This window comes from Trichoderma citrinoviride (assembly GCF_003025115.1).
Source record: "Trichoderma citrinoviride strain TUCIM 6016 unplaced genomic scaffold BBK36scaffold_7, whole genome shotgun sequence".
Classification (NCBI taxonomy): Eukaryota; Fungi; Ascomycota; class Sordariomycetes; order Hypocreales; family Hypocreaceae; genus Trichoderma; species Trichoderma citrinoviride.
Window position 1 is genome coordinate 628,038 of NW_020194715.1, and position 22,510 is coordinate 650,547.

The following is a 22,510-nucleotide window of genomic DNA, read 5'->3' on the forward strand; positions in this document are numbered from 1 at the left end:
GGATAGGTGGCTCAGATCAGCATTAGCTGCCAGTTATGGATTAATCAATTGCCATAAGAGGTATACAATACTGGACCTATCCTTTGTAGGTTTCTAGAAAGCCGAAATCAGTCTGCTGTGTCATTTCTCTTGAAGATTATGAGCTACCTACATGTATACAGCTAATGTCATTCTTTCCCTGCCTTCTACACCCTGTATGTGCTGTCTTCAGTCAACATACTCCCGTGATACGCACCGGCCCGTCACAGAGGGTGAGTCGTCTGAAGTCTACTAAATTCTTTTGGTGTATGCTAGCCATGGACGTGTCGTCGAGTCCCCTGAGTCTGATGAGGATTGCGAATGTCTTAAGGCTTGAGCAGACTTCATACATATCTTACAACTCCTCTAATTACTGTCTTGGTATACATGTTTTCCTCTTCATAACCAACAAGCGGCACTTGAACAGATCAGGATAGCAGCGAGCAGTAGCATACTAGCCAATTCGTGTGTTGAAGTGCCCTGATTATGCCGCCCAACAAAGACCGATGACAGTACCCGACCAAAGCGTATCAGAGCATGGAAACAAACCTTGGCTTAAACGGAATCGCGTCAATTGGGCTGGCTTGGGGGCATCTTTAATCGACAGTAGCTGCTTTTCTATTATCATAGAGTGCGAAAAGTGTCCGGAATGACCGGATGCTGCCCTTGATGCAACACCGGCCTTCAGTGCCAGGTCTCAATATCTCTTCCCATTCTATCTTATGAGGCAAGACATTACGAAACAACCGCCCATTCTCGGCATGGCGATCACAGCCTCACACACGCAGGTTGCTCAGCTGATGAACACTTCTCCGAATACCCTGCAAACAATGGAAACATGAGGCAGCATATCAATAGCGTCGTCTCCCAACAGTTCTCTTCTACTACACCATACCTATGAAGCTTAATTTAAGCTTACCTTTTTACCGTTTGGCCATGGCTGCGAAAGTGGCTTGCAATAGTTGGAAAGCTTCAAGCCGAGTTTGAGGCTCCTAGCTTCTCACGGCCTCTTCCTTTTGATACTTACTCTTCAATGCCTCCGAGAAGCCTTAAAGTCTCTTTTGTTGAGTCCAAGCCGTGGTCTTGTAAGGCTTTCCAGCTTGATGCTGTTGGGCAATCTGCCAAGTATAAAGAGCCGGGCATCGCCCCTTCTCAAACATGATCCCTTTCCGAAATCTCGAATCATTCAAGTCTCCAAGCCAGTGAACTCATAAACACACGTACACCATGAGTTCACTCCCCGAAGACATCGGCGTCAGGGATTACCTGGCAGCCCGCTTCTTCCCCGGCCTCGCTCCAGCAGACGAGGCCACAGCCACGGAGAGCCGCCGCTCGCCGTCCGGGAGCCCAGAGCCACAGCTCCCCGCCTACGACGACGACAGGCCGCCTCCCAAGTACAGGACCATGGAGGAGCTGGCCCTGGAGGACGAGGAGGAGGAGCGCAGGACGATTGCGCAGCAGAAGCGAGTGCTGCTCGTTCGTCTTCTGTCGTTTTTGTTTTGCGTCTCGATCGTCGTGCTGGTTGTCGCCGTGGCGATCGTGCAGGCGAATCGGACGAGGAAGAGGAAGGAGATGGAGTTGGAGTACCAGCAGGAGTGAGTACTTGCTTTTCCTGCTTTACATACCTTATGAGATGGCGAGGGATGAGTTACTGACTGTTGTGATCAGGGTCAACGAGACCAGCTCGGGGCTCAGGGGTCCGGCAGTTGATGAAGGCCTGGTCGTCTCCTTGACGGCGATAGTGTTTGCGCGTGCGTCGACTGGAAACGCAACAGCAGTTCCATTTACTGCTTAGATGGAACGCGCCACCTACCACGAGGCTGAGCATCGACACGGAGCTCCTCACATACATGTACACACATCTGCCACACTATACCCCGTGGGATTGCGATCTGAGAGGCATCCCGGCACCTGATACCCCATTTAGACTGTTTGTTAGTTCTGTCTGCTATTTGAATTGACTCATCTGATGATGTGTTATTATCTTGTTCGTCCCTCTCGTAGATGTCATGCCCATTTCAGTGCCTCGGTGATATATCAAGATCGCGTTCACATGGACGGCATTGACCGTGAAGTTGGCCACTGGAGTGCACTTGCCTTCATTGTCGTCAAATCTCTTGTGTTGCAGCCAATCAGTAGCCACGAGTCTCGTGACGCTCTCAAGTCAAAGGCCAACTTCTACCCGCCTGAGTCATCTCATCAAACCTGATCAACACCATCTCGATATTCGAATGCTGCCATGTCACCACAAGCGGCTGATTGCTCACAGCATAGATGCAGCGCTATTACGTCCATTCCAGTCGATGTATCATACGGCGATATCTGAAGCGATTCATGATGGTTGCATGCATGCTTGCACGCATAGAGCGCACAGCGCTAGAAGAGTTGCGTGCAGATCCCCTCATATCGCCAGAGGCTTCTCATTCGTCCAGCCTTGCAGCGTACCCAGTCAGAGTCTGGCAGCTCAAAGGGGAATAGCTGGCCATCGACAAAGAACCAGCCCAACCACCATCTTCAGCCATGCGTCTGCTCTACACAAAAGAGCTGGAGACGGGGGGCTTTGAGCTGCACGAGTTTGGCGAGCAAGACGTCCCGCCGTACGCCATCCTCTCGCACACCTGGGGCGATGGCGAGGTCACTTTCCAGGACATGACCCTCGGGCGATTTGCAGACAAGAAGGGCTACGCCAAGATCAAAGGCTGCTGCTCCCTCGCAAGGGCAAACGGATACGACTATGCCTGGGTGGATACGTGTTGCATCGACAAGACGAGCAGCGCGGAGCTGTCTGAAGCAATCAACTCCATGTACCAGTGGTACGGAGAGGCTGAAGTGTGCTACGGCTACCTGGCAGACGTGACGTCCGCGGTTGGTTTCGCAGAGAGCAGATGGTTCACCAGAGGATGGACTCTTCAAGAGTTGATTGCTCCCCAGGAGATGATCTTTCTCGACGAGGCATGGAACAAGCTGGGCACCAGGGAGACTCTGAAGCAGGCGATTTCCAAACGCACCGGCATTCCCTTGAGCGTGCTCTCTGGCTCCGACCTCAATGGGATGAGTATTGCGCAGAAAATGTCGTGGGCCGCTTCGAGGAAGACATCGCGATCCGAAGACCGAGCCTACTGTCTCATGGGCATCTTTGGCATCAACATGCCGCTGCTGTACGGCGAAGGCGAAAGAGCCTTCATGAGGCTCCAGGAAGAAATCATGAAGGTGACGGATGACGACAGCATCTTTGCCTGGAGATCGGACGGCCAGAACCACGGCTCACTTTTGACAACCTCTCCGGACGCATTCGAACATTCCGGGAACATTGTCCGTGTGCGCACAGCCTGGTTTCCTGACAGCAAGCCTTGGACTGTGAGCAACAAAGGGATCCGCCTGGAGCTATCCTATATGGGAGTCGGGCACCAAGGATTGGGGCTCGGCATACTTCACTGTGCAGAGCGCAAGACAAAGGGCAACACCTTCATTGCCATATACCTCAAAGACGTGTCCCTCACGATGGAGCACTTTGCCCGGGTCGGGTGCGACAGGTTCGAGCTGTTCAATCTCATGCCATTTCGGACAAGCCAGCGCCCCCAAAGATGGCTCAATGTCCAGCAGCACCGGCCTGCAGCGATTCGAGCACGGAATCGCCCCCACATCATCGGAAAACCACCGCCCTCGCGAGATGATCCCGACTGGGGATTATTTGACTCGACGATTGATTTCACCAATGGTTCGTCGTCAACTTCACTCGAGAAATGGGACGACAGTCTGCCTCCTTCGCTCATTCACATGGCAAAGGAAGGCCGTGTAGAGGAGACGAAATGGCTGCTTGCAAAACGCACCACTAAGCCCGATCAGAGAGATGGAAAGGGGCGAACTGCTCTTTCTCATGCAGCAGGCAACGGCCACACCAAGATTGCATGGCTGCTCCTGATGCGGCGTGATGTCAAACCTGACGACAAAGATGCAAAGGGGAGGACGCCTCTGCACCACGCGGCTAGAGAGGGGCATGCTGAAGTCGTCTGGCTGCTGCTTACCCGCGGCGACGTTGACATTCATTCCAAGGACAATGTAGGACGGACGCCGCTCTTTTATGCCGCAGCAAACGGGCGCAAGACTGTTATATCCATGCTTCTAGCCCGTGGGGACTCGCAACATCATCTGAGAGATGACAAGGGACGGACGCCTCTGTCGTATGCGTCAGAGGGCGGGCACGAGACGGCTGTCGAGATGTTTTTGGACCGGAGTGACATGGAGACCGACTCGCGGGACAAAGATGGGCAGACGCCGCTCAGCCTGGCTGCCAGGAATGGCCATTTGGCCGTCACCTACATGTTGATTGAGCAGGGAGCCGACGTCGATTCGCAGGATAACTACGGCCAGACGCCGCTACGGTGGGCAACCCAGAATGGCCATGCGAGGATTGTCCAGCGGCTTCTCGGGGACGGAGCCAACATGGAAATAGAAGGGCAGATGGACGGCTGCACGCCCCTTTTGGCTGCGATTCACCTGGGAAGAGAAGAGATTTTCCAGCTGCTCCTAGATAAGGGGGCCAATATAGAAGCGACAGAAAGAGGCGGTCTGACGCCGCTGCTCGTCGCTGCCAGCGAGGGCCGTGAGGCCATGGTCGCGGCTCTACTTGCCAAGGGAGCCGCCATTGATGTGAAAGCCGGTGGCGGTTCGACGGCGCTGGCTTTGGCATCTGCTAGAGGGCACGTCAGCATCATGAGGCTGCTGCTCGACAACGGAGCCACGATCGATGCCGAGGATGCAGACGGCGTTACGCCACTGCATCGGGCGATTATGGAGAAGGGCAATGACGCCGCCGTGGAGTTGCTGCTCGCAAGGGGAGCCAACCCTAGAAGTTCCAAAGTAGTCGCCTTGGGGAGTGATTCTACGACTGAGCAGCGTGATAGATTTAGGGAGTTTGTTGCGAAGAACTCGCGTGGGCTGACAGGGTAGGAGACAAGAACGCCTAATGCTTCTCCGTGTCGGTGTCGTGCTTGGGATACCATGCCTAAATATAGCTTGGTCCTTGCCGTTGGCTTTCTCTTGTCCACCAGAACGAACGCTATACTCGCTGATGTGGCATGCTAGTTCTTGCATGAAAGAGTACTCATCGTCTACCATAGAAACGTTTCGGTCTGATATGACAATCCGTCAAGCTCCCTCGTTGATACTTCTCATCTAGTGGCATTGGCAAGGGTGGGCTCGTTCCACCACGGAGAAAGGGAATCTCTACCTTGTGCCATGACGATGCCATGGAGGGGAAGTGAGTTCCTAGGGAAGGAAAACGATCACTTATAGTTGACTAACATGCCGAAGAAGACACGCACTTTTACAGCCCGCATACTTGATCTAGTCGACATGATGTATAGAGTGAAGCACTGTCTCCCACACTTATAATCTGGGACTTCTAGCCTAGATATTAAGGAGTCCATGGTATTCCCTCCAGCCACTTACACGCGTGCTTTGACACATCAGCATTGCATAACTCGTACCCCATCATATCTCAAGCAATCCATACTAGTACCATACAAGTACACAAGCACACAACCCGCTCCATTGCTTACAACGTTGCCTACAGAGTACCACATACAGTTAACACCTCCCCCCTGCCCATCCAAGCAGCACAACCAACCAATCACAGCCCCCTGCTACTCTACCTTACATACCTGCTTGCCTACTTTAGGCAGAATGACAACAACTTCGCATAACTTCGTATATAAAGCGAAATAAACGAGCTGACACGCAGTGAAGTAGCTCAAACAAACTTTGGTTGGCATATGGCCGATTTGCCCTGGTTGCATTGCTCCCTTCACGGGGAAAGCCTTCACTTTTTTTGCTTCTTTGTTCGAATTGCGTTTGTGTTCTGTAATTCTTTCATTTCTTTTTCGAGTATCTTGTCTTTTTTTTTTTTTTTTCCCTTGCTCTTCCGCTTGATATTGGTAGTAATCCTCTCTCTCTTCTGTTTACTTCTCTCCCTCTTTCTCTTTCTCGTTTCCCTTTATTCATCAAGCAGGATGTATTACTCAGCATACATAAGAAAGCTCAGTAGTGGTAGTAAGAATTGCCATATATATAAAGCGAAATAAAGGGGGGGTTCCATCAGTGAAGTAGCTCAAAATCAGACCATGTCTTGAATCTTTGCTCCCCTCTTTGGGGTGAGCCTTCACTTTTTGAGTTGGTTTGTGGTTCGAGTCTTGCTCGGGGCACCTTTTTTCTTTTTTAATTCATTCAGCGTCTTATCCTTCTTTGATATTGTTGATTTGTGTTTGAGTTGGATGTTTGGTAGTCTTGGTAGGGGTGTGGTGTATTGCAGTTGTTGGTGATGGATTCAAATCTATGACCAGCGTATATATTCAATCTCGTCCATCACTGCATGCCTCATCTACTTCCTCAAAATCGACAAGTAGAATATTCTCACTTCCAATTAAGGCGTACATGCGTACTGCCCGTAACATCTCCCATGTTCACCTTCACCTCTCGCACAAAGAACGGCAGCCTCCAATTCTCCACCCCCGCAACACTTTCTCGGTATGACTCACCCCACCCTCAACCACCACACTCAGCCCCAACCAATCACCAGTTCTCTCACCACAACCCAACATCAATCCCATGTATAAACTGAAATATACAAGCTCAATATCAGTGAAGTAGCTTGGTTTAACTCACAAAGCAACGCTCTAGTTACCTACCGCTCCCCTCCAGGAGCCTTCACTTTTTGCTCTTCTGCTCTTGTGTTCGAATCCCCTCCCTGTAGCGCCTTGTTTTGTCCTTTTTTTGCCTGTCTTGTCATGTGAGGTCTCTCCTCTGGGCTATACTACCTTGGATTGTTTTGCACAGGCACGGCTTGAGCTTCTTTATTCACCTTGTTCATGTATATGACAAATGGAACCTCTCTTCCCTATCTTCTTCCCTTGGAAGAAGGATATTGTCATGTCTTTTTCATAGATACCTTATGTTGATGATGAAGGAGAAACATTAGCATGATGTAAGAACGAACAATTCGCTTGAGCTAGACTTACAAAAACATCTTACCACGACGCTCAGTATCTACGATGCTTAACCTTACTTACACACATATGATAGCAAAGCACAGCAGCAATCACTCACATTTACAAGTATCAAACCATCACCGTCACACTAAACAACTTTCGCAGTCATTTTTATTTCCCAACCGCTCTACCTATACCTCCCACCCATCATATCCCATTCCCCCATTCCCCATACCCATCCCCTCCTGTTAAAGAACCAAGGATCAAGATAGAAATATTGTGGCCGAGCCTCTTTTTTTTTCTTTTTTTTCGAATTGTTTCTTTTTTAAAAAGTCATTTCGCATAGATATATATACACATTCACTCATACTATGTTCAAACGTGCCCTCTCCGTGCTGCTCGCGACAAGGACAGTCCGAGTCACCACCACCACCACCGTCCTCTTTGGACCGCATCCCGCCAGCGGTAGAGGTGCACTCACGACATCCTCCTCATCATCCACCACCACCTCCTCCCCCTCCTCGCCGCCCCTCTATGACGTCTCAAAGGAAGCGACGGTGCCGCAAAACGTGTTGCGGTTGTCCCTGTCAAAGACGGCGCCCTGGCCGTTGAGCGTAATCATGTTGATGCTGGCCTTGGTGCTGATGCCAAAGAAGTGCACCTGCGAGTTGCGCACGTCAATCATGTTGTCCTGGCAGTTGTTGGCGTTGACGCAAGTGGTGCCGTCGTAGTTGTTGAAGAAGCTGTACATGCCGGCGCCGTAGATGAGCGTGTTGGTCGAGTTGACGACGCGGATGCCGTACGTGCGGGCGCAGATGGCGTCGGTGCAGCTGCTCCAGTCGGGGTCGGCGTACTTGGCCTGGCTGGTGTAGGGCACGCGCGCGTCGGGGTTGCCCTGCATGTAGGCCGTCTCCGTCTGCAGGATGTTGCTGTAGACGTTCTGGGCGTTGTTGAAGGCGTAGTTGTACAGCACGCTGTGCTCCGAGGCGGTTCCCCACAGCCAGGTGCCCTTGGTGCTCTCGACGAGCAGGCCGCGGCCGTTGTAGATGTTGATCTGGTTGTGGTCCGCGAGGTCGAGCTCGTGGTCAGACACCCACAGCCACGTGTTCTCCATGTAGATGGAGCCCGAGGTGGTGACGTGCACCAGCAGGAAGGCGCCGAAGCACGAGGGGTTGGGCGTCGTGGTCACGGTGGGCGTCTTGACGCAGCGGTCAGACTGCATCTGCGTGCCGGCAGTGCCGCCGATGCGGAAGTGCACGTCCCAGAGACCGGCGCCGGCCTGGGCAGCGCCGGCGACGTTCCACTCCATGATGATGGCACCGGGCTGGGGGCCGAGCGTCTCGAAGATGAGGTCCTGGATCTCGACGGTGCCGACATCGCCGGGCTGGCCAACCTGCCAGACGGGCAGCGGGTTGTTCTGGTCCTTGAACTTGGAGCCGCCGACCATGATGAGGGGCCAGATCTCGCCGACAATCTTGATGTTCGGGGGGACCTTGACGGTGTCGGTGATGACGTAGGCGCCGTGGTCGAAGTAGACAATCTGGCCCGAGGTGACGCTGTTGAAGACGGCCTGGATGGCGGCCGTGTCGTCGGTGCTTCCGTCGCCCTTGGCGCCGCGAGACTTGACGGACACGAAGCTGCTGGCGGGCACCGTCTCGTACTGGGGTCGCTGGTGAGTCGCGAACTTGCCACCAGACGTAAGCGCGGCAGGCTTGCTGACGGCGGCGCGGGTGCCCTGGACGGCTTGTCCGTTGGAGTTGGTGTAGGCGCGGCCCTGGGACCACGAGGCAATGTTGGCGTTTCCGCCCAGGATGGTCGCGCCCGACTTGGCGTTCTTGACCATGACGGGCGTGTTGTTGGTGGCATCGACGTTGTCCAGGATGAGCGTGCCGGCGGTGCCGTTCTGGCTGGGGCTGTAGTTGGTGAGCACGCCGACCTTGACGTTGTTGAGCTTGCTGTCGGCGAGCAGGATGGAGCCGACCTGCTGGTTGCCGCTGCCGTCTACGGCGCTCATGTCGATGCCGACGTTGGCGTTGTTGATGGTGAGGCCGTGGAAGCTCCACAGCCAGTTCCAGTTCATGTAGACGGCGGTCTGGCAGCCGTTGAAGACCAGGTTGCGGCTGGTGAACTGCTGGTTGCCGATCCAGATACCCAGGCCGCCACCGGTGAAGGTGAGGTCGCTCAGCCAGCCTCCGGAGCCGTCCTCGCCCCAGATGCCCTGCTGCTTGTTGTTGGTGGACGTGTCGCTGCTCATGATGAACTGGACGTTCTGGATCGACGTGGCCTGGGCAACACGCCAGCGAATACCAGTGCCGGTGTTGATGGGTTGTCCGGTAACGTCAATCTTGAAGTTGCGAATCTGGCGGAAGAAGTTGTTGGTGGCGCCATACCAGCCAGGGTTGGAGTCGATGACGGCAATACCGGTGAAGTTGGCGGTGGACTTGAGCGTAGGCAGGTTGGTGGCATCACCAATCAGGTGGGTGTAGTAGTACAGGAGAATGGGCGAAGAGACGAGATAGGTACCAGGGGGGAAGTAGACGATGGCCGGAGTGGTGGTCTGGGAATCGCAGCCGTTACCACATCGGTTTCCGGCGCTGATGGCAGCATTGATAGCCGCGGTATCATCAGTCACGCCGTCACCCTTGGCGCCGTAGGTCTGGACGTTGCGGTAGATCTGGTAGCCAGAGCCGGAGGCGGCGTAGGGGACGGTGCCCTGGCGAGCAATGTTGGGGAGCCACCAGCTCGTCGCGGCGGCCGCGGCCTTTTCCTCAGCGGCCGGAGCCGGTGCGGCCATGCCCGGAGCTGCGAACAGGCGCAGGGCCAGCAGACCGGCCGTCAAGATGGTTGACAGACCCATCGTGACCAGGAAACAGTTGAATACAGGTTCTCTGCGGTTCGGGTTTCGAGGAGCGTTATGTATAGGCTAACAAGAGAGAAGAAACAGGAGTCAGCGGTTTGTCCAAGTTATTGTCCGGCCATGAGCCTTTTGTATATAAAGGCACAATGGTGAGTGATGAGATGTTGAAGGTTGTCGGGGAATGGGCGGTTGATAGAGAGACAGGGGGGAAGGGGACTCTATCAGACGGGCAAGCCTGAGAGAACTGGACTGACTCTGAATGCCCTCTCTCCCTCGCAAGCTTCAATACTGAGGCTTTGCTACTGGCGGAGGGTGCGCAGAGGAGCTGTCGATGCGCAGAGAGGCAAGTGCCGGTGATGGGAGGAAGTGCTGGTGAGAGGATTGTGAAAAGTGAGGCCGGGCAGAGCCCTTTAATAGGCACGGGGCAGTGAATGAGGAAAAGCTTGACAGCAGAAGCGGCAATAGAAGGTTCAAGGGATTCTGATGATGATGCATGGCTTCATCTCATGCTCGCCGCTGGGCGTGTTGAATCGACGCCCCCCCGGTGCCTTGGATGCCCCAACCCCCCACCATCACGCGCCGATTGCTCTTGGGATGAGACCGAGATGGAGGGTGAAGCCAAGGCGAGAAGAGGTTATGCAGCTTCTTCTTTGGGCCCAAGCGCTGCAGAACAATCGGCCGCCGTGACGAGGGTCATGAGGCACCCGCACACACACGCGGGGAGCTGCGCACACAGATGCTCCGGCAAACCGCACATCGTCTGCATCCAACAGAAACTTTCCTGGAGTTGCTCGGCCCGTAGAAATCGACGGACCAGGGAGACCATGCAGCTCTCCACAGATGACACTTTTTGCACGCATGCAGCGATGCAGTGACTTACCCACGCCAAAACGGTTTATTGTAGTAGTAGTGCCCTATCTGTGAGGGACGTGGGCGTGATGCCGGGGCACTTGCTCTTCGGAATACTAGTACTGGTGAAGCGGTTGCTGGATCTTGTTTTGCTGTTTGTATGCCAGGGGGGCGACGGGCCGAAAAAGGGGTGGGCCAGTTGGAGGCGAGTCGAGAAGGTGATTCGATGCGTGAGCAGATATGTAGAGGGACGAAACAATGGTGTTCAGGGCATTGATCGGTTTGATGAATGAATGACGCAGAGAAAATGACCGTCGCAAAGAGAATGGAGACAGGAGGAATAGCTTTTATTCCAGGAAGCGTTGGATCAGTCGCCACTGAAAGGAGAGGAGGGCTTCACTTTGTTGAGGGAATCACAGGCGGAACACGTATTGACAAGAGAGAGAGAACCGAGACGAAAGAAGGCTAGTTAAAAGGAAAACTCACCCTGTACCGCGCCGCCGTGCCAAAAATAGGCCAAGAGAGAAGGGCCATTGTGGGAGCCGCAAAGCTTCTTGTGCTGTGTGTTGTGAGGATCGCCTCCCTTTTCCTGGCTCCCCTATGCGCGTTTCGTACTGGTACGCCGCGACGGCGGCAGTTGGCTGTGGCTTTGGCACGCCCAGCAGCCCAAGTCTCGCAGGAGCGTATCTAAGGTTCAGAGACACGCTGGACAGGTGTTAGCGCGTGCGTGGTGATGCTACAAAAGCTCCGCGTCTGGGTAGGTAAAGTATTGTAGGGAGGCTTTTCGCGACGCTGCGGCATTGAGCCTGGTCCTGAGCAGGCGTCCAGCAATCCAAGCAATAGAGTAGCCGCCACATCTGGGCGGGGGACCCACGGCTGGGATTCCAGGAACGTCATGATGCCATTGGCTGCTGCGCGATGTTTCAGACGGGCTGGACCAGGGTGTCGACCAGGATGTCCCGCGTTCTCTCGTCCAGTGCCAGCCAGGGGCCGCGCTTCCTCTGCCGGCTGGGCTGGGGATGCATCAACGACAGCCTCTGGAGCACGTCGGCCGCCGTCCATCTGTCACTCGGCCCTGCTGCGAGCGAGCGGGCGACAGAGACTGGAGGCAGCAGAAAGGCGCCGAGCCGAGAGCGCGCGCCATGCATGAAACGACGAGACTCCCCGAATGAGCCAGCGGCTGGCCTGTTCTGCGCTGCCAGTGCATGTGCTCTGTGGTCCGGCTCAACAATACGAAAACGAGCGGAAGGCAATGAATGGTGGCTCGGTGACGGCAGCGCAGAGATGGCTGTGATGATGCGTCTGGGGAGGCGTAGAGCGTTTTGCCTCGTGGTGGATTGGGCGCATCATGAGGCCATATCGAGCAGCTTTTTGGCTTTGGCTTTAGCTTTTGCCTCTGCTTTGGCCTTGGCTTGGCTACCCCCTTCAGCTGCTGCGATTGGGTGAGGTGGCTCGGACGCCAAAGGACTGACTTTTTCGAGGGCGTGCTGATCAGCGATCGCAGAGATAAGGTGAGGCGTAGCGAGCAGGAAAGGGAAGCGTCTCTGCCGCTCCAATCCTCGCATCGATCACGGACGTCTTGAGGCGGACAGGAAGTTCGAGCAGCTGCCCTCCACGGCCCGATCGGGAGATGGCCAGCAGGGCTAGAGCTTAGCGCCCCCTGCGCTGGAATTGCGGCCTCATGCCCCTGTTCTAGCCTCTCCGCTAGCACGGCGGTCCACTGAAGCATTTAGCACCAGCAGACGTCGGCGGTACTCCGTGCTTGGTACCGCTCCGTGCTGGTTACGACCCAGCCAGGGCAAAAGCTCCGTGATCTGGGGTACCGCCAACTGCCAGGTACTCCGCCCTAGCCGAGGCGAGCCGCGCTGCGATTGGCCACGTCCGGACCCATGCAAGGTAAAGCCCAGAACCTTGAACTTCATGAGTCTACTCTATGGTGCTCCGAAGAAACAAACGCCCGTTTTAGCTCCGTTTGCGACTGTCCACTATCAGACCACAGACGTGATCAGGCGGTGGACGACTTCATCTTGTTTGCCTTGATTGTTTCCATGAGACGGGTCCCTGTGGCTGCCTGTTTCAAGGCTGCGAGCGACTGGAAGCACGGCATAGCGTGTGGCAGCCTCAGCAGACCGCACCAAGACCTGCTCGCACATGTGACGGTCCATCACCCTGACTGAATGTCTTCAGATACCAGACCACAGTATCCAGCACTTGGCAGTTGAGCAGCTGCCTAACTTGCTCATTGCCGTCGCTTTGGAGATAACGATGGCTCTACCGTTACTTTGTACTCCATAAACTGACAGGCTGATGAAGCAAGACAAAAGCATCGGCTGCTGGGCTGCCCACTCTCCATTGCTCAAATCGAGACGCACAGCGAAGATCGCAATTTGACAACCCTAAGCAGTACTACTCAACGACATCTGCAGCCTCCACGCTGCCTGTGGCGTAATGCGCGCACTTGCACAGAGTCGGCCCAATGCCCTGGATCGACCGTTTACCGCTGTAAGGCTGCAGGCGGCGGTCACACAAACAGTCTCGTGCGAGCACGGCGGGCTGTCACCTGAGGTGACACCTCCGTCTCAGTCCCTTTGCCACGGAATCTCAAGACGGAAGATGAATCGGGCTGGCAACACAAGTACGTCAATATTACCTGCATCGACTTGGCGTGGTCTGCCTGGTGACGGCCTGTCTGATCCAGCCAGGCAGACGACGGCAAACACCCGGCAAGAGACATACGGCAGAGAACACGCAAACGCAGCAGACCCAGACAACGTGGGCAGAACGGCGAGATGATTGCTTGTGAGGAAAACCCCACGCCGACGAAACGCACGGGATCACTGGACCGTCCCAAATAGACAACCGACCGGGGCAGTGACTGGCTGGCAAGTCATGGAGCCTGTCCTTGCAACCCCGATGCCACCAATCAGGCTCCGGCTGTTCACGAGCCCCCTGTCGACCCTTTCATCCAGCTTTTACCCGTCCTTCCCTCAACACCACGGCCATGGGTCGAAAACGGCAGCTAGTGCCATGAGAGACGGCACAGCTATGCTAGCTGCTTGAAAAGGAAATGTTCTGGCTGCCGTGTCCCGGCTGGCAGCCCCCTTTCTCTCGCCCCTTTCCAGGCCAGTCTGTTCTGCCCTCTGCATAACCACCATGACTACTATCTCTCTTGCCTCTCACCCTCTTCAGCTCGCTCGCCACCAGAATCAATAGCTCGTCTCCGTGATGCACAGCAACAACCTTTCTCCCCCATCCCCCATCTCCTGGCCCAGTCCCATGCCCCAGCCACGTCATCCACCATGCAACTGCACCCCAGAAACTGCCCGGAGAGAAGCCGGCCAGGCCTGCCCAGATGCCTCCAGATGCCGCAAGTCCCAAGAGATGCCGGCTGGAACTCGTGCCCTAGCCCTCGCCCGCACCCCCGACCGGAGATGGCCAGGGGTTCCCCGCACCGAACGGCAATAGGCAATAGGCTTTCAGGATGCCGCGCTTCCCCGACCTCATCTGACAAGTCGGCCGCACTTGGAGCAGCCAAAATGCAGTGGAAGGGTTGGCGGTGCGGAGGAGGAGAGCAATAGTCTTTCACCAGCTGCAGCGTCTACTAGGGCTTTTCAGAATACTAGTAGCCCGATCCACGACTTTACATGCAGTGGCTTGAGGTACGTCTATCGAATATCACTCGAAAACTGACAAATCCTACAGCATCAGCACCATGATGCCCATCCCTGACGCCACATCCTCCGCCAGCTCACCGCCCAACGCCCGGAAGGGGCCGGCCCTTGCTGCCCTGTCAAGCCTCTTTTCCCCTTCTCACTTTTAGAAATAGAAGGTTATTCAGCACGCTTACAGCTCACTCCCGTCGATATCCAGGGTAGGACGGGTACTATTCCGTCTTTTGCGGCTGAGAAGCCACGGGATGCAGTATCAGCATAGCCAAGGCCTCCTCGTCCTACTAAAGGGCCGAGCTGGAGCATTGGCACGGAGGCTGTGCGATGATGTCGTTTTGCCGTGAGTGGGCTTTTTGCATCTGGAATCGTCGAGGTAGCACTCGTTCGGGGAGATGCTCCCGATGGCTGTCTTGCTGTGAGGTCAGTTGTCGTGGGGTGAAGAAGTTTCTCAGCGTCGTATCTCGTTCCCTCCACGATGTCCGTTTTCCCTCTACCGTAACGTTTGATGCCCTCATCATCATCAGGTATGAGAAAGATGAGCACATATAGAACAGTACCTTTCCGCGTAAACCGTTTGCACAACCAACAAGGACAACCACAGACCACATGCACCCCAGCCAGCCACCCCCAGAATCTCACAACGGACTTGCTGCATACCCCATCAAAACCCCACACAAACTATTCATCCAGCCAACTCTCGCTTTTCAAGCATCAAGAGAAAAATCCCCGCAAAACTAAGAAAAGAACTCGGCCATACCCGCAATCCACAGAAAAGAACATGGCAAACACGCACACCCCTTCTAACGAACTCCGTTCTCCGAACCACCACGTCTTCCAAGCATGCGAGATTATCCATTAGGGTGTGTACAACGCCAGATTCAACGGAACACATGCACACTTTCCCCCACACCACGCGGTGCATTCTCGGCTCGTTTCTTCCGCCTTTCGAAACGATAAATCGCGCTTAGACTAAGAAATACTATATCAAACACTAGCTGGGCAGGAACGTAAGGAAGTAGGAAGCTGAAGGTATGTGATCGTTACTCTAACGAGTTGTAACATATAGTCTTCTGTGTGAGGTTGCTCCAAATAGGGTAAAAATCAGTCATCTAGATGGATACTTTGGGCACTGAATACAACATACACATACACCTTTCCCACTTCATAGTTTTGAATCCACGACATGGCTATCTATCCGGCAGAGTACCAGACAGGGAGATGGCTGTCCGGCGGAGCACTATCATTACTTTTTTCGAACTCTACCTATTCAGAAACTCAAGTGGCTCGTCTTTTAACAACGACCAAGTTGTCCAACCTCATGCCGACTATAACGACATAGCTACGATTTGATTCAACGTTAAGACTCTACCTTACCCAGGTAGTGTGTAAACTACGCCGTAGGGTAATACAGTATGGGAAGCAAAAGGGCGAAAGAGGACGGTCAGGTATTCGGAGTAGTAGACAAATAGTGTCAAACTCTCCATGCAACCCAACCCCAATCAGACAAGGAACAAAAAAATCCTTCTTACGCCGATCTCCCATCTTCCACGCACACACTCAACTCACTCACATGCACCCCCCCCCCCCCCCCCCCCTCCTCATTCGCACGAAACCGTCCAGTCTGTTCTTCTCCCCGATATACTACTATGACCAACTAGAGCTGGTTTACCGGGCCAACCCAAGTGATGTTAGTGCCCTGACCATCACAAATCAAATATCACAAAGACAAAGATGATACAGTTCAGGCACAGAAGAAAAAGGTCATCAATTGAATCAAGAAAGAGCAAAAAAACACTATCCATCCCTACCCAGCTCAGGCCTTCCTTTCCATACCATAAAACAAAACCAAGAAAAAAGGAAACAAGACGCAAGGGGGAAAACCACCTTGCCTGGTGCAGAATAGCATATGTAGCTCGTCTATATGTTTAATCTCAAAGCGCCCACTAATCGAATATCGCCCAATCTTTTTGTCCCATTTCCTGAAAAGAAAAAAACCGCGCTCGCTGCCGTTTAAAACAACAATGACAAATGAAAATTCCATAGTTTGCATGTCTATGTCTGTCAAAGAAAACATGTTCCTGCATGGAAAATGACTGAACTGAATAAAGTAGGATGGAAAAAAACAAAAGGTAAATGAGACGCTTGTCCAAAAGCCGTAGTGATAGGTGGCAGGCCTAATGCCAAGCTCAAATGCCAAACAATGCTCAGTCTATCGCATTCGTATGCCTAAAATGGTCTATTCACCGAGTGTGCAACAGATATAAAAAGCCAATCGTAAGGGGGGAAAAAGACAAATCGTAAGATGAGGGCTGAGAGAAGCATTGCCGCCTTTGACTTGCTCGGCTCGCCCCGTCTTCCTGTAGAAACGCAGGAAAGAGATCAGGTTTGTGAAAAGGCCGACAACGTGCGTCATGCCGGTAGCACCGGTTGGCACGTTCGTGAGATGCTGCTCAAGAGGGTCCCACATCCGGGCATGGTCCCCAGCAAGAGTCGGTCCGGATGGCCAGGCTTAGTTCAAAAGATGCCACCGCCCATGCTGGTGTTGGCGCTCTTCAACATGTCAATGCCCTCCACCTCGGCGCCAAAGTCCATGATGAGGATCTTGGGGTCCTGTCCGGTACTGACGATGCGTCGGTAGTCGCTCTTTGCGCTGAGGACCCAGCTGGCATGCCAGCGTGGAAAGTCGAGCAGCTGGCGGCCCGTCTCCATGTCCCAGACCTTGATGTCGGTGTCGTAGCTGCCACTGACCAGTCGCCCGCTCACGCTGTCAATGTGCAGGCTGCGCACCAGGTTCTCGTGCGCGCGCATCTCGCGGACACACTCGCCCGTGTTGGCGTCCCAGATGCGAATCACCTTGTCGTTGCCCGCCGAGGCAACGTACCGCCCGTCCTCGGAGAACTGAGAGCACGCCAGGCCCTTGGTGTGGCCGACGAACTCGCGAATGCATCTTCCCGTGTCAATGTTCCACAGCTTGACGCGGAAGTCGCCAGAGCACGACACAATGGTGTTTCCGCGCATCTGACGGCGTTGACGGGGCCCGTGTGGCCGCGGAGCTGGCGGAGGAGGGCGCCGGTCGCTCGGTCCCAGACACAGATGCTAATGTCCTTGCTGCACGTTACAATATGCTTGTCGTCAAAGGCCAGGTCGAGCACAGCAGCCGTGTGGTGGGTGAGACGACGAATCGGTCGGTAGCCGTTGCGCATGTCGTAGACGATGCACGTGGAGTCCGAGGAACCCGTCACCATGATCTCGTCGTCATACTGCAAGCACAGGATAGATGCTCTGTGGTGGGTCGCAAAGGACACCACCTTTGGCGTGGAGGGCGCGGCCCTGAAGCTGTCGGAGAAGTTGACATAGTGCATCGGGTTGCCTTCGGCATCTTCCAGAAGATTGGGGGCATTGACCACTTCGGGAGGTCCGATGACCAGACGACACTCCAGAGTCTGCATGTCCCAAATTCGGATCGTCTTATCTCTAGAGCCGGAGATGATTTTATACCTAGTAGTCGGATTAGTATCCCAGACTTGGACAAGTAGGTACGGAGGCATGTGAGGGGACTTACTCGTCAAACTGCAGACAGTAGATGCTGTCTGTGTGTCCGTTGAGATACATGGGACGGGCCTTGCCCTCTTTCCACTTCTGAGCGAGCTCGAGCTTGGCGCGGTAGATTTGCTTCCAGTCGTTGGTGGGAACCACCGGAGGGATGCCCAGGCCAGTGCCGGGCTTGACGGGCTCGCTGGTGGCATAGGTGGTGGTCATTTCTCGTAGACACGACTCTCGCCAGATGTGCTGGTTGCGAACCACATCATGCCAGTGCCTGGAGACGACGCTTGCCTTGGCCAGAGCGGCGGCGTCCAGGCAGGCCAGAACGTGAATGGCCAGCTCGGACGGTAGCTGCTTGATGAAATCGATCCTGCTAATGTTGCTATCTTGAGCAGGAATGGATCCGTCAACGCTGACACCCGACCCAGCGAACGGCTCAGTAACGACGATGCCAATTCCGCTCTCACGGTCGTTGCTGTCCTCGCTGGACGATTGCAGCCACTGGGTGTGCATGGCCTGCCTCTGGAAGTACTCGTTCTGGAGTGCCACGGAGGCCTTGGCGGCACCTCCCGTGTTCATGGGGATATATGGGGGCTCGTCTCCCATTGCGGGGATAGGCATATGCGCGTTGGGGCCTTGACGCTGTTCGTCGAGGCCATCATCGGTAGCATGAAAGCCGTAGAAGGATCTCGAGCGGCGAAAGGGCGCGACCTGGCGGAGGCGGGTCCAAGTGTGATGGGCGCTGGTCGGCCTGGCGTGAGGACCGGCCTGGTTGTGGGCATCAGACGGCTCGGCTGTGAGGGATGGTCGGCGATGAACCATGCCCTTGAGGGATAAGGAGGCTCGGCGAATCACCCCCTTGAGAGTGCCGGCAGTGCTCTGAGCACGGCCACGCAGCTTTCGACCGGACAGTTCATGCGTGTCTTCCGAATCGTCGATGGCGACTTCGTTGACCTGTCGCGAAGGCTGCGGATCGTCGTGGGAAAAGGTAGCGTGCTTGTGGTGTCGGAGGAGGTTCGAGAGGCTCAGGCTACGCATGCGCTGGTCATGCGGCGGGTTGGTCGTGGGAGCACCAGCGACGCGAACCCCGGCAGGTGCCCCCATGGTGTATGACTGAAACTGATCCGCCATTGTATATGTTTGAACAAAGCGTGGCTGGAGAAGAGTTGCTTTGTCGTCGTGCAGACAGATGGTACCACTGTTCGAATGAGAGGATGCTGCCGTGGGTCTTCCGGCTCGTGACAGAACGACTAATTGAGGTCGACAAGTGAAATGCAGAATGAGGCTAGACAAGGCAAAGGTGTCGCAAACGGAAGAGGCTCGTCAAGTGAATGCTGATCAACAGGAGGTCAACGCGGAAGAGCCTCGGTGGAGTTTCGTTGTCTTGGTCGGCGAAAGGAGGGACGATGGACTAGTCTCGAGACGGAGAGCTGAAACAGCGGCGGAGCCAAAGAAAGGCAGGCGAAACGAAACAAAGAGAGCGAGACGCCTCCAAAGAGCGGGAAATGGAAATGTCGACGAGCGTAAAGTGCTCAGATGCAAGAAAGAAAAAAAAAAAGGCTTGCGGGTGGTCGATGGGCGCCACGCGGCTGCTGACAACAACCGAGAAGTGCCTCGTGCGAGTTGTCCAAAGACGCCCCCGTTTCGGCTCTAGTGGGAAGGGGGGATGAGACACGACGCGGCTGGGAGGTGACGCAGAAAGAAAGCCGGCTGAAGCTGTCGACGATGACGGGCAGAAGAGATGGAAGACGCGGGAGAAGAAGAGATGGGGAGGGAGAAGAAGGAGAGTGAGTGGTTGAGGGAAGCGAAGAGACGGAGGAGCGACAGGATGGTGGTGAAGCGGCGTGGGCAGCAGGATAAGGTAAGGGACCAGGACGAAAAAAATAAAAACAGGGGACCGATAGCGGTATCGATGTGCTGCTGTTTGTCACTGATACCAGGCGGCAATATTACTGGGCTGGGCTGTGTTAGTGTGCATGTACGGCGCAGCCCGCACAGACGCGGAGGGAGGGAGGGATGGATGGATGGACTGGACTATTTGCCGGAGACCCTGCGAAAGGAAAACGGATGGAAAAAAGGAACAACAAGGAAAAGGCGATGGCGCTGGACGGCGTGCCCCTGGGGAAGGGAGACGGGGCGGGTGGGCTTGTATCGGTACCTGCACCTGCGTGTGTCCCCGTACTGGTACTGTTACTGTACCTGACTGATGCTGCACCGGCGACACATCACATTGGATACACAGTCATTGGCCAAGCCGTCGAACACGCAGAGTGAGATGCCCCGGATTCTGTCCACCGACCCCTACAGATGCTAGTGGTGGGAGCCGTCTGAAAGTACGGAGCAGAGTGGACCTGGAGAGAGGCATCGGCGCCTTGTGAGGTCTGGGGATGCCCCCCTGATGACCCGAGGGCTGGTCATGCCGATTCAGATGTTCTGGTGATGCCCTGGGACGGCACGTAGAAGCATCGACGCAGCGGTTGCCAGCAGGCGAATCCGGTCATTTGGCACGATCCTTTACGAGGAATAAACGAGGCGTTATTTTCCAAACACGCGAAGAGGCGTAAAGCTTTGCATATGTCTCATATTCGCCATTCAACAACAGACAAATCTGTTCTACCTCGGGTACAGTTCTTACGAAAAAAATTCCTCAGCGTGCAGGTACATGTACAAGCAACCAGCAAGTGCAAGCCACAGCAGCCGATCAAATTTGCATCTTCCCTCCCACCCAATTTGATGGGCTGAGATGCAATGCAGTGCCACTTGGAAGTTCCTTTGCAGCCGCTTGAGCGTTTTTAGGTGCGATCTGAAGCGGAGTGCCCGTGAATTGCGGGTCCTCTCCTCTGGTCAGCTCTTCTTTTCTTTCTTTTTTTCCCTCCTTCTTCTTTTTCCTGCATTCTGGACCGGGTTTTTCGGCTGCTGCAGCTGGGATTGGACGATTTTTTCTTGTGTATAGAAGCGTGATTCGCCAGGGATTGGATGTATGCAAATGTAAGAGAGATCCATGGAGATGAATGTACGGTGTGACGGTGCCTGCCAAGAAAAGACAGCTGGACGTTGGGCCTGGCTTGTCTTGGACAGTGCATGCAGAGAGAAGCAAGGTGGGGTTGATTGACGAGAGGTTGAGATGAGGTGATGTTCTATGTAAAAATAGCCTTCTTTCACGAGTAAAGAACCTACAAATACGATGGAAGGCGGCTGCACAAAATGAACCAGAGCCAAGCAAAGACACTGCCCCCTGTGCAGGACAATTGAGAGGCAATGATCGCCGCATATCCCGGATGGATCTGGAATACTACCACACAACCATAGTAGTACATGGAAAAGCAAAAAGGGTGCAGCCACGTTTTGCAGTGGAGTTTGGGACAGCAGGACGTGCATCTGCTGGCGAGGACTTGACGTGACGGCCCAAGATGCAGCCGTGAGATGAGAAACATGGCCGTGGAGTCTTTGCATCCATTTCAGTCACCACGACACGGGCTCACTTACATAGAATTTGCATCCAGTCCATGAACCAGACCAATAAGCAGCATTCCCCTCACAGAACTGTCAGCAAGCACAAAGAAAACTCGGACACCTCATCAACAAACAACTCTCATCTCCTTGTTCCGAGACGACAGCAGCCAGGGAACAGACAAGACAGCAGCACTCCATCATGGCACCAGCGCAGCTCCTCCGCCTGCCCCTTGCATACCGCCTCTTCTTCCTCTTCCTCGAGCCCATCTCCGCCCTCGCCGGCGCCTACTACGCGCACTTCCGCCAGCAGCGCTACCTGCAGCTCCTCCACGGCGCAACCGCACCAGCACGGCTCGTCCCCGTGGGCACCTCCGTGGCAATGTCCCAGCTGGCCAACATGTATTTGTCCTTCGCCATCAACGAGGCGCTCGTGCTGCGCGCAACGCGGGACCTGCGTGTGTGGCGCGCCGTGCTGCTGGTGCTCCTGATTGCGGACCTCGGACACTTGTATTCTATCAAGGAGCTGGGTCCTGCGATCTATTATAATGTCACGGGCTGGAATATTGGTGACCTTGGCAACGTGCCCTGGGCGGGGGTTGGCCTGTGAGGACGGCCGATGGGGACCGAGGAGACTGAGGAGGAGGATGAAGTCGTTGGGCTGCACTGGGGTAGTTGACGAGGCGGCTGAAAAAAACGACAAATAGCGTGCCAGACGCCAAGCGAAGTTTTTCGATAATTTGGACGATCCAGAACTTTCATTCGGCCATCAAGACCCGAGTGACATGCTGCCGGATCTCCAGAATGCCAATCGGGCGTTCTCACGACGTGACGACTTCGGCACTCATTCGGCGTCGCTTCACCCGGAGCCCGCAGGAAACCCACGGGGCGTGCTTAGGTAAGCTCCTATGACCGGTCCGTCGCGCGCTCTCTTTGGTGGAACAATCGGGCAGCCACCGGATCATCTCGACGCCCCGGCGATAGAAGTGGGCTGGAGGTGCCTGCTCGCCTCCGTCTGAGTGGGGGTTTGTGTCTGCAATGATGATGGAGGAAGAGATTCGTTCTCCAGCGCGGAGAGACAGCCCGAGAATTGGCGCGGGTAAAGTCGAGGGAAGCTGCCCCTCATTCTAATGTATGAC

The 22,510-nt window shown here is 54.7% G+C and overlaps 6 protein-coding genes across 6 annotated transcripts; 4 read left to right on the top strand and 2 right to left on the bottom strand.

Moving 5' to 3' along the window:
- Window positions 1-1,245: 1,245 nt before the first annotated feature.
- Window positions 1,246-1,813, top strand: BBK36DRAFT_1118919 (hypothetical protein; the record flags this gene model as incomplete). Its single annotated transcript, XM_024890532.1, has 2 exons — window positions 1,246-1,613; window positions 1,687-1,813. The coding sequence occupies 2 exons, from the start codon at window positions 1,246-1,248 to the stop codon at window positions 1,811-1,813; spliced, it is 495 nt and encodes a 164-aa protein (XP_024749597.1).
- A 725-nt stretch (window positions 1,814-2,538) lies between these two features.
- Window positions 2,539-3,270, top strand: BBK36DRAFT_1118578 (HET-domain-containing protein; the record flags this gene model as incomplete). The annotated part of the gene is made up of 1 exon (XM_024890491.1): window positions 2,539-3,270. A coding segment is annotated over one exon (732 nt), but the record flags the coding sequence as incomplete, so codon positions are not given.
- A 1,053-nt stretch (window positions 3,271-4,323) lies between these two features.
- On the top strand, window positions 4,324-4,863 carry BBK36DRAFT_1088876 (ankyrin; the record flags this gene model as incomplete). Its single annotated transcript, XM_024888996.1, has 1 exon — window positions 4,324-4,863. A coding segment is annotated over one exon (540 nt), but the record flags the coding sequence as incomplete, so codon positions are not given.
- Window positions 4,864-7,536: 2,673 nt separating this feature from the next.
- Window positions 7,537-9,861, bottom strand: BBK36DRAFT_1119011 (glycoside hydrolase family 55 protein; the record flags this gene model as incomplete). Its single annotated transcript, XM_024890541.1, has 1 exon — window positions 7,537-9,861. One exon carries the CDS (start codon window positions 9,859-9,861, stop codon window positions 7,537-7,539), a length of 2,325 nt encoding a protein of 774 aa, XP_024749600.1.
- Window positions 9,862-16,892: 7,031 nt separating this feature from the next.
- On the bottom strand, window positions 16,893-18,982 carry BBK36DRAFT_1200567 (WD40 repeat-like protein; the record flags this gene model as incomplete). Its single annotated transcript, XM_024897137.1, has 3 exons — window positions 17,941-18,982; window positions 17,468-17,876; window positions 16,893-17,396 (listed from the first exon to the last, which is right to left on the bottom strand). Exons 1-3 carry the CDS (start codon window positions 18,957-18,959, stop codon window positions 16,893-16,895), a joined length of 1,932 nt encoding a protein of 643 aa, XP_024749601.1. The 5' UTR covers window positions 18,960-18,982.
- A 2,591-nt stretch (window positions 18,983-21,573) lies between these two features.
- BBK36DRAFT_19970 (hypothetical protein) lies at window positions 21,574-21,981 on the top strand (the record flags this gene model as incomplete). The annotated part of the gene is made up of 1 exon (XM_024897888.1): window positions 21,574-21,981. One exon carries the CDS (start codon window positions 21,574-21,576, stop codon window positions 21,979-21,981), a length of 408 nt encoding a protein of 135 aa, XP_024749602.1.
- Window positions 21,982-22,510: the final 529 nt, after the last annotated feature.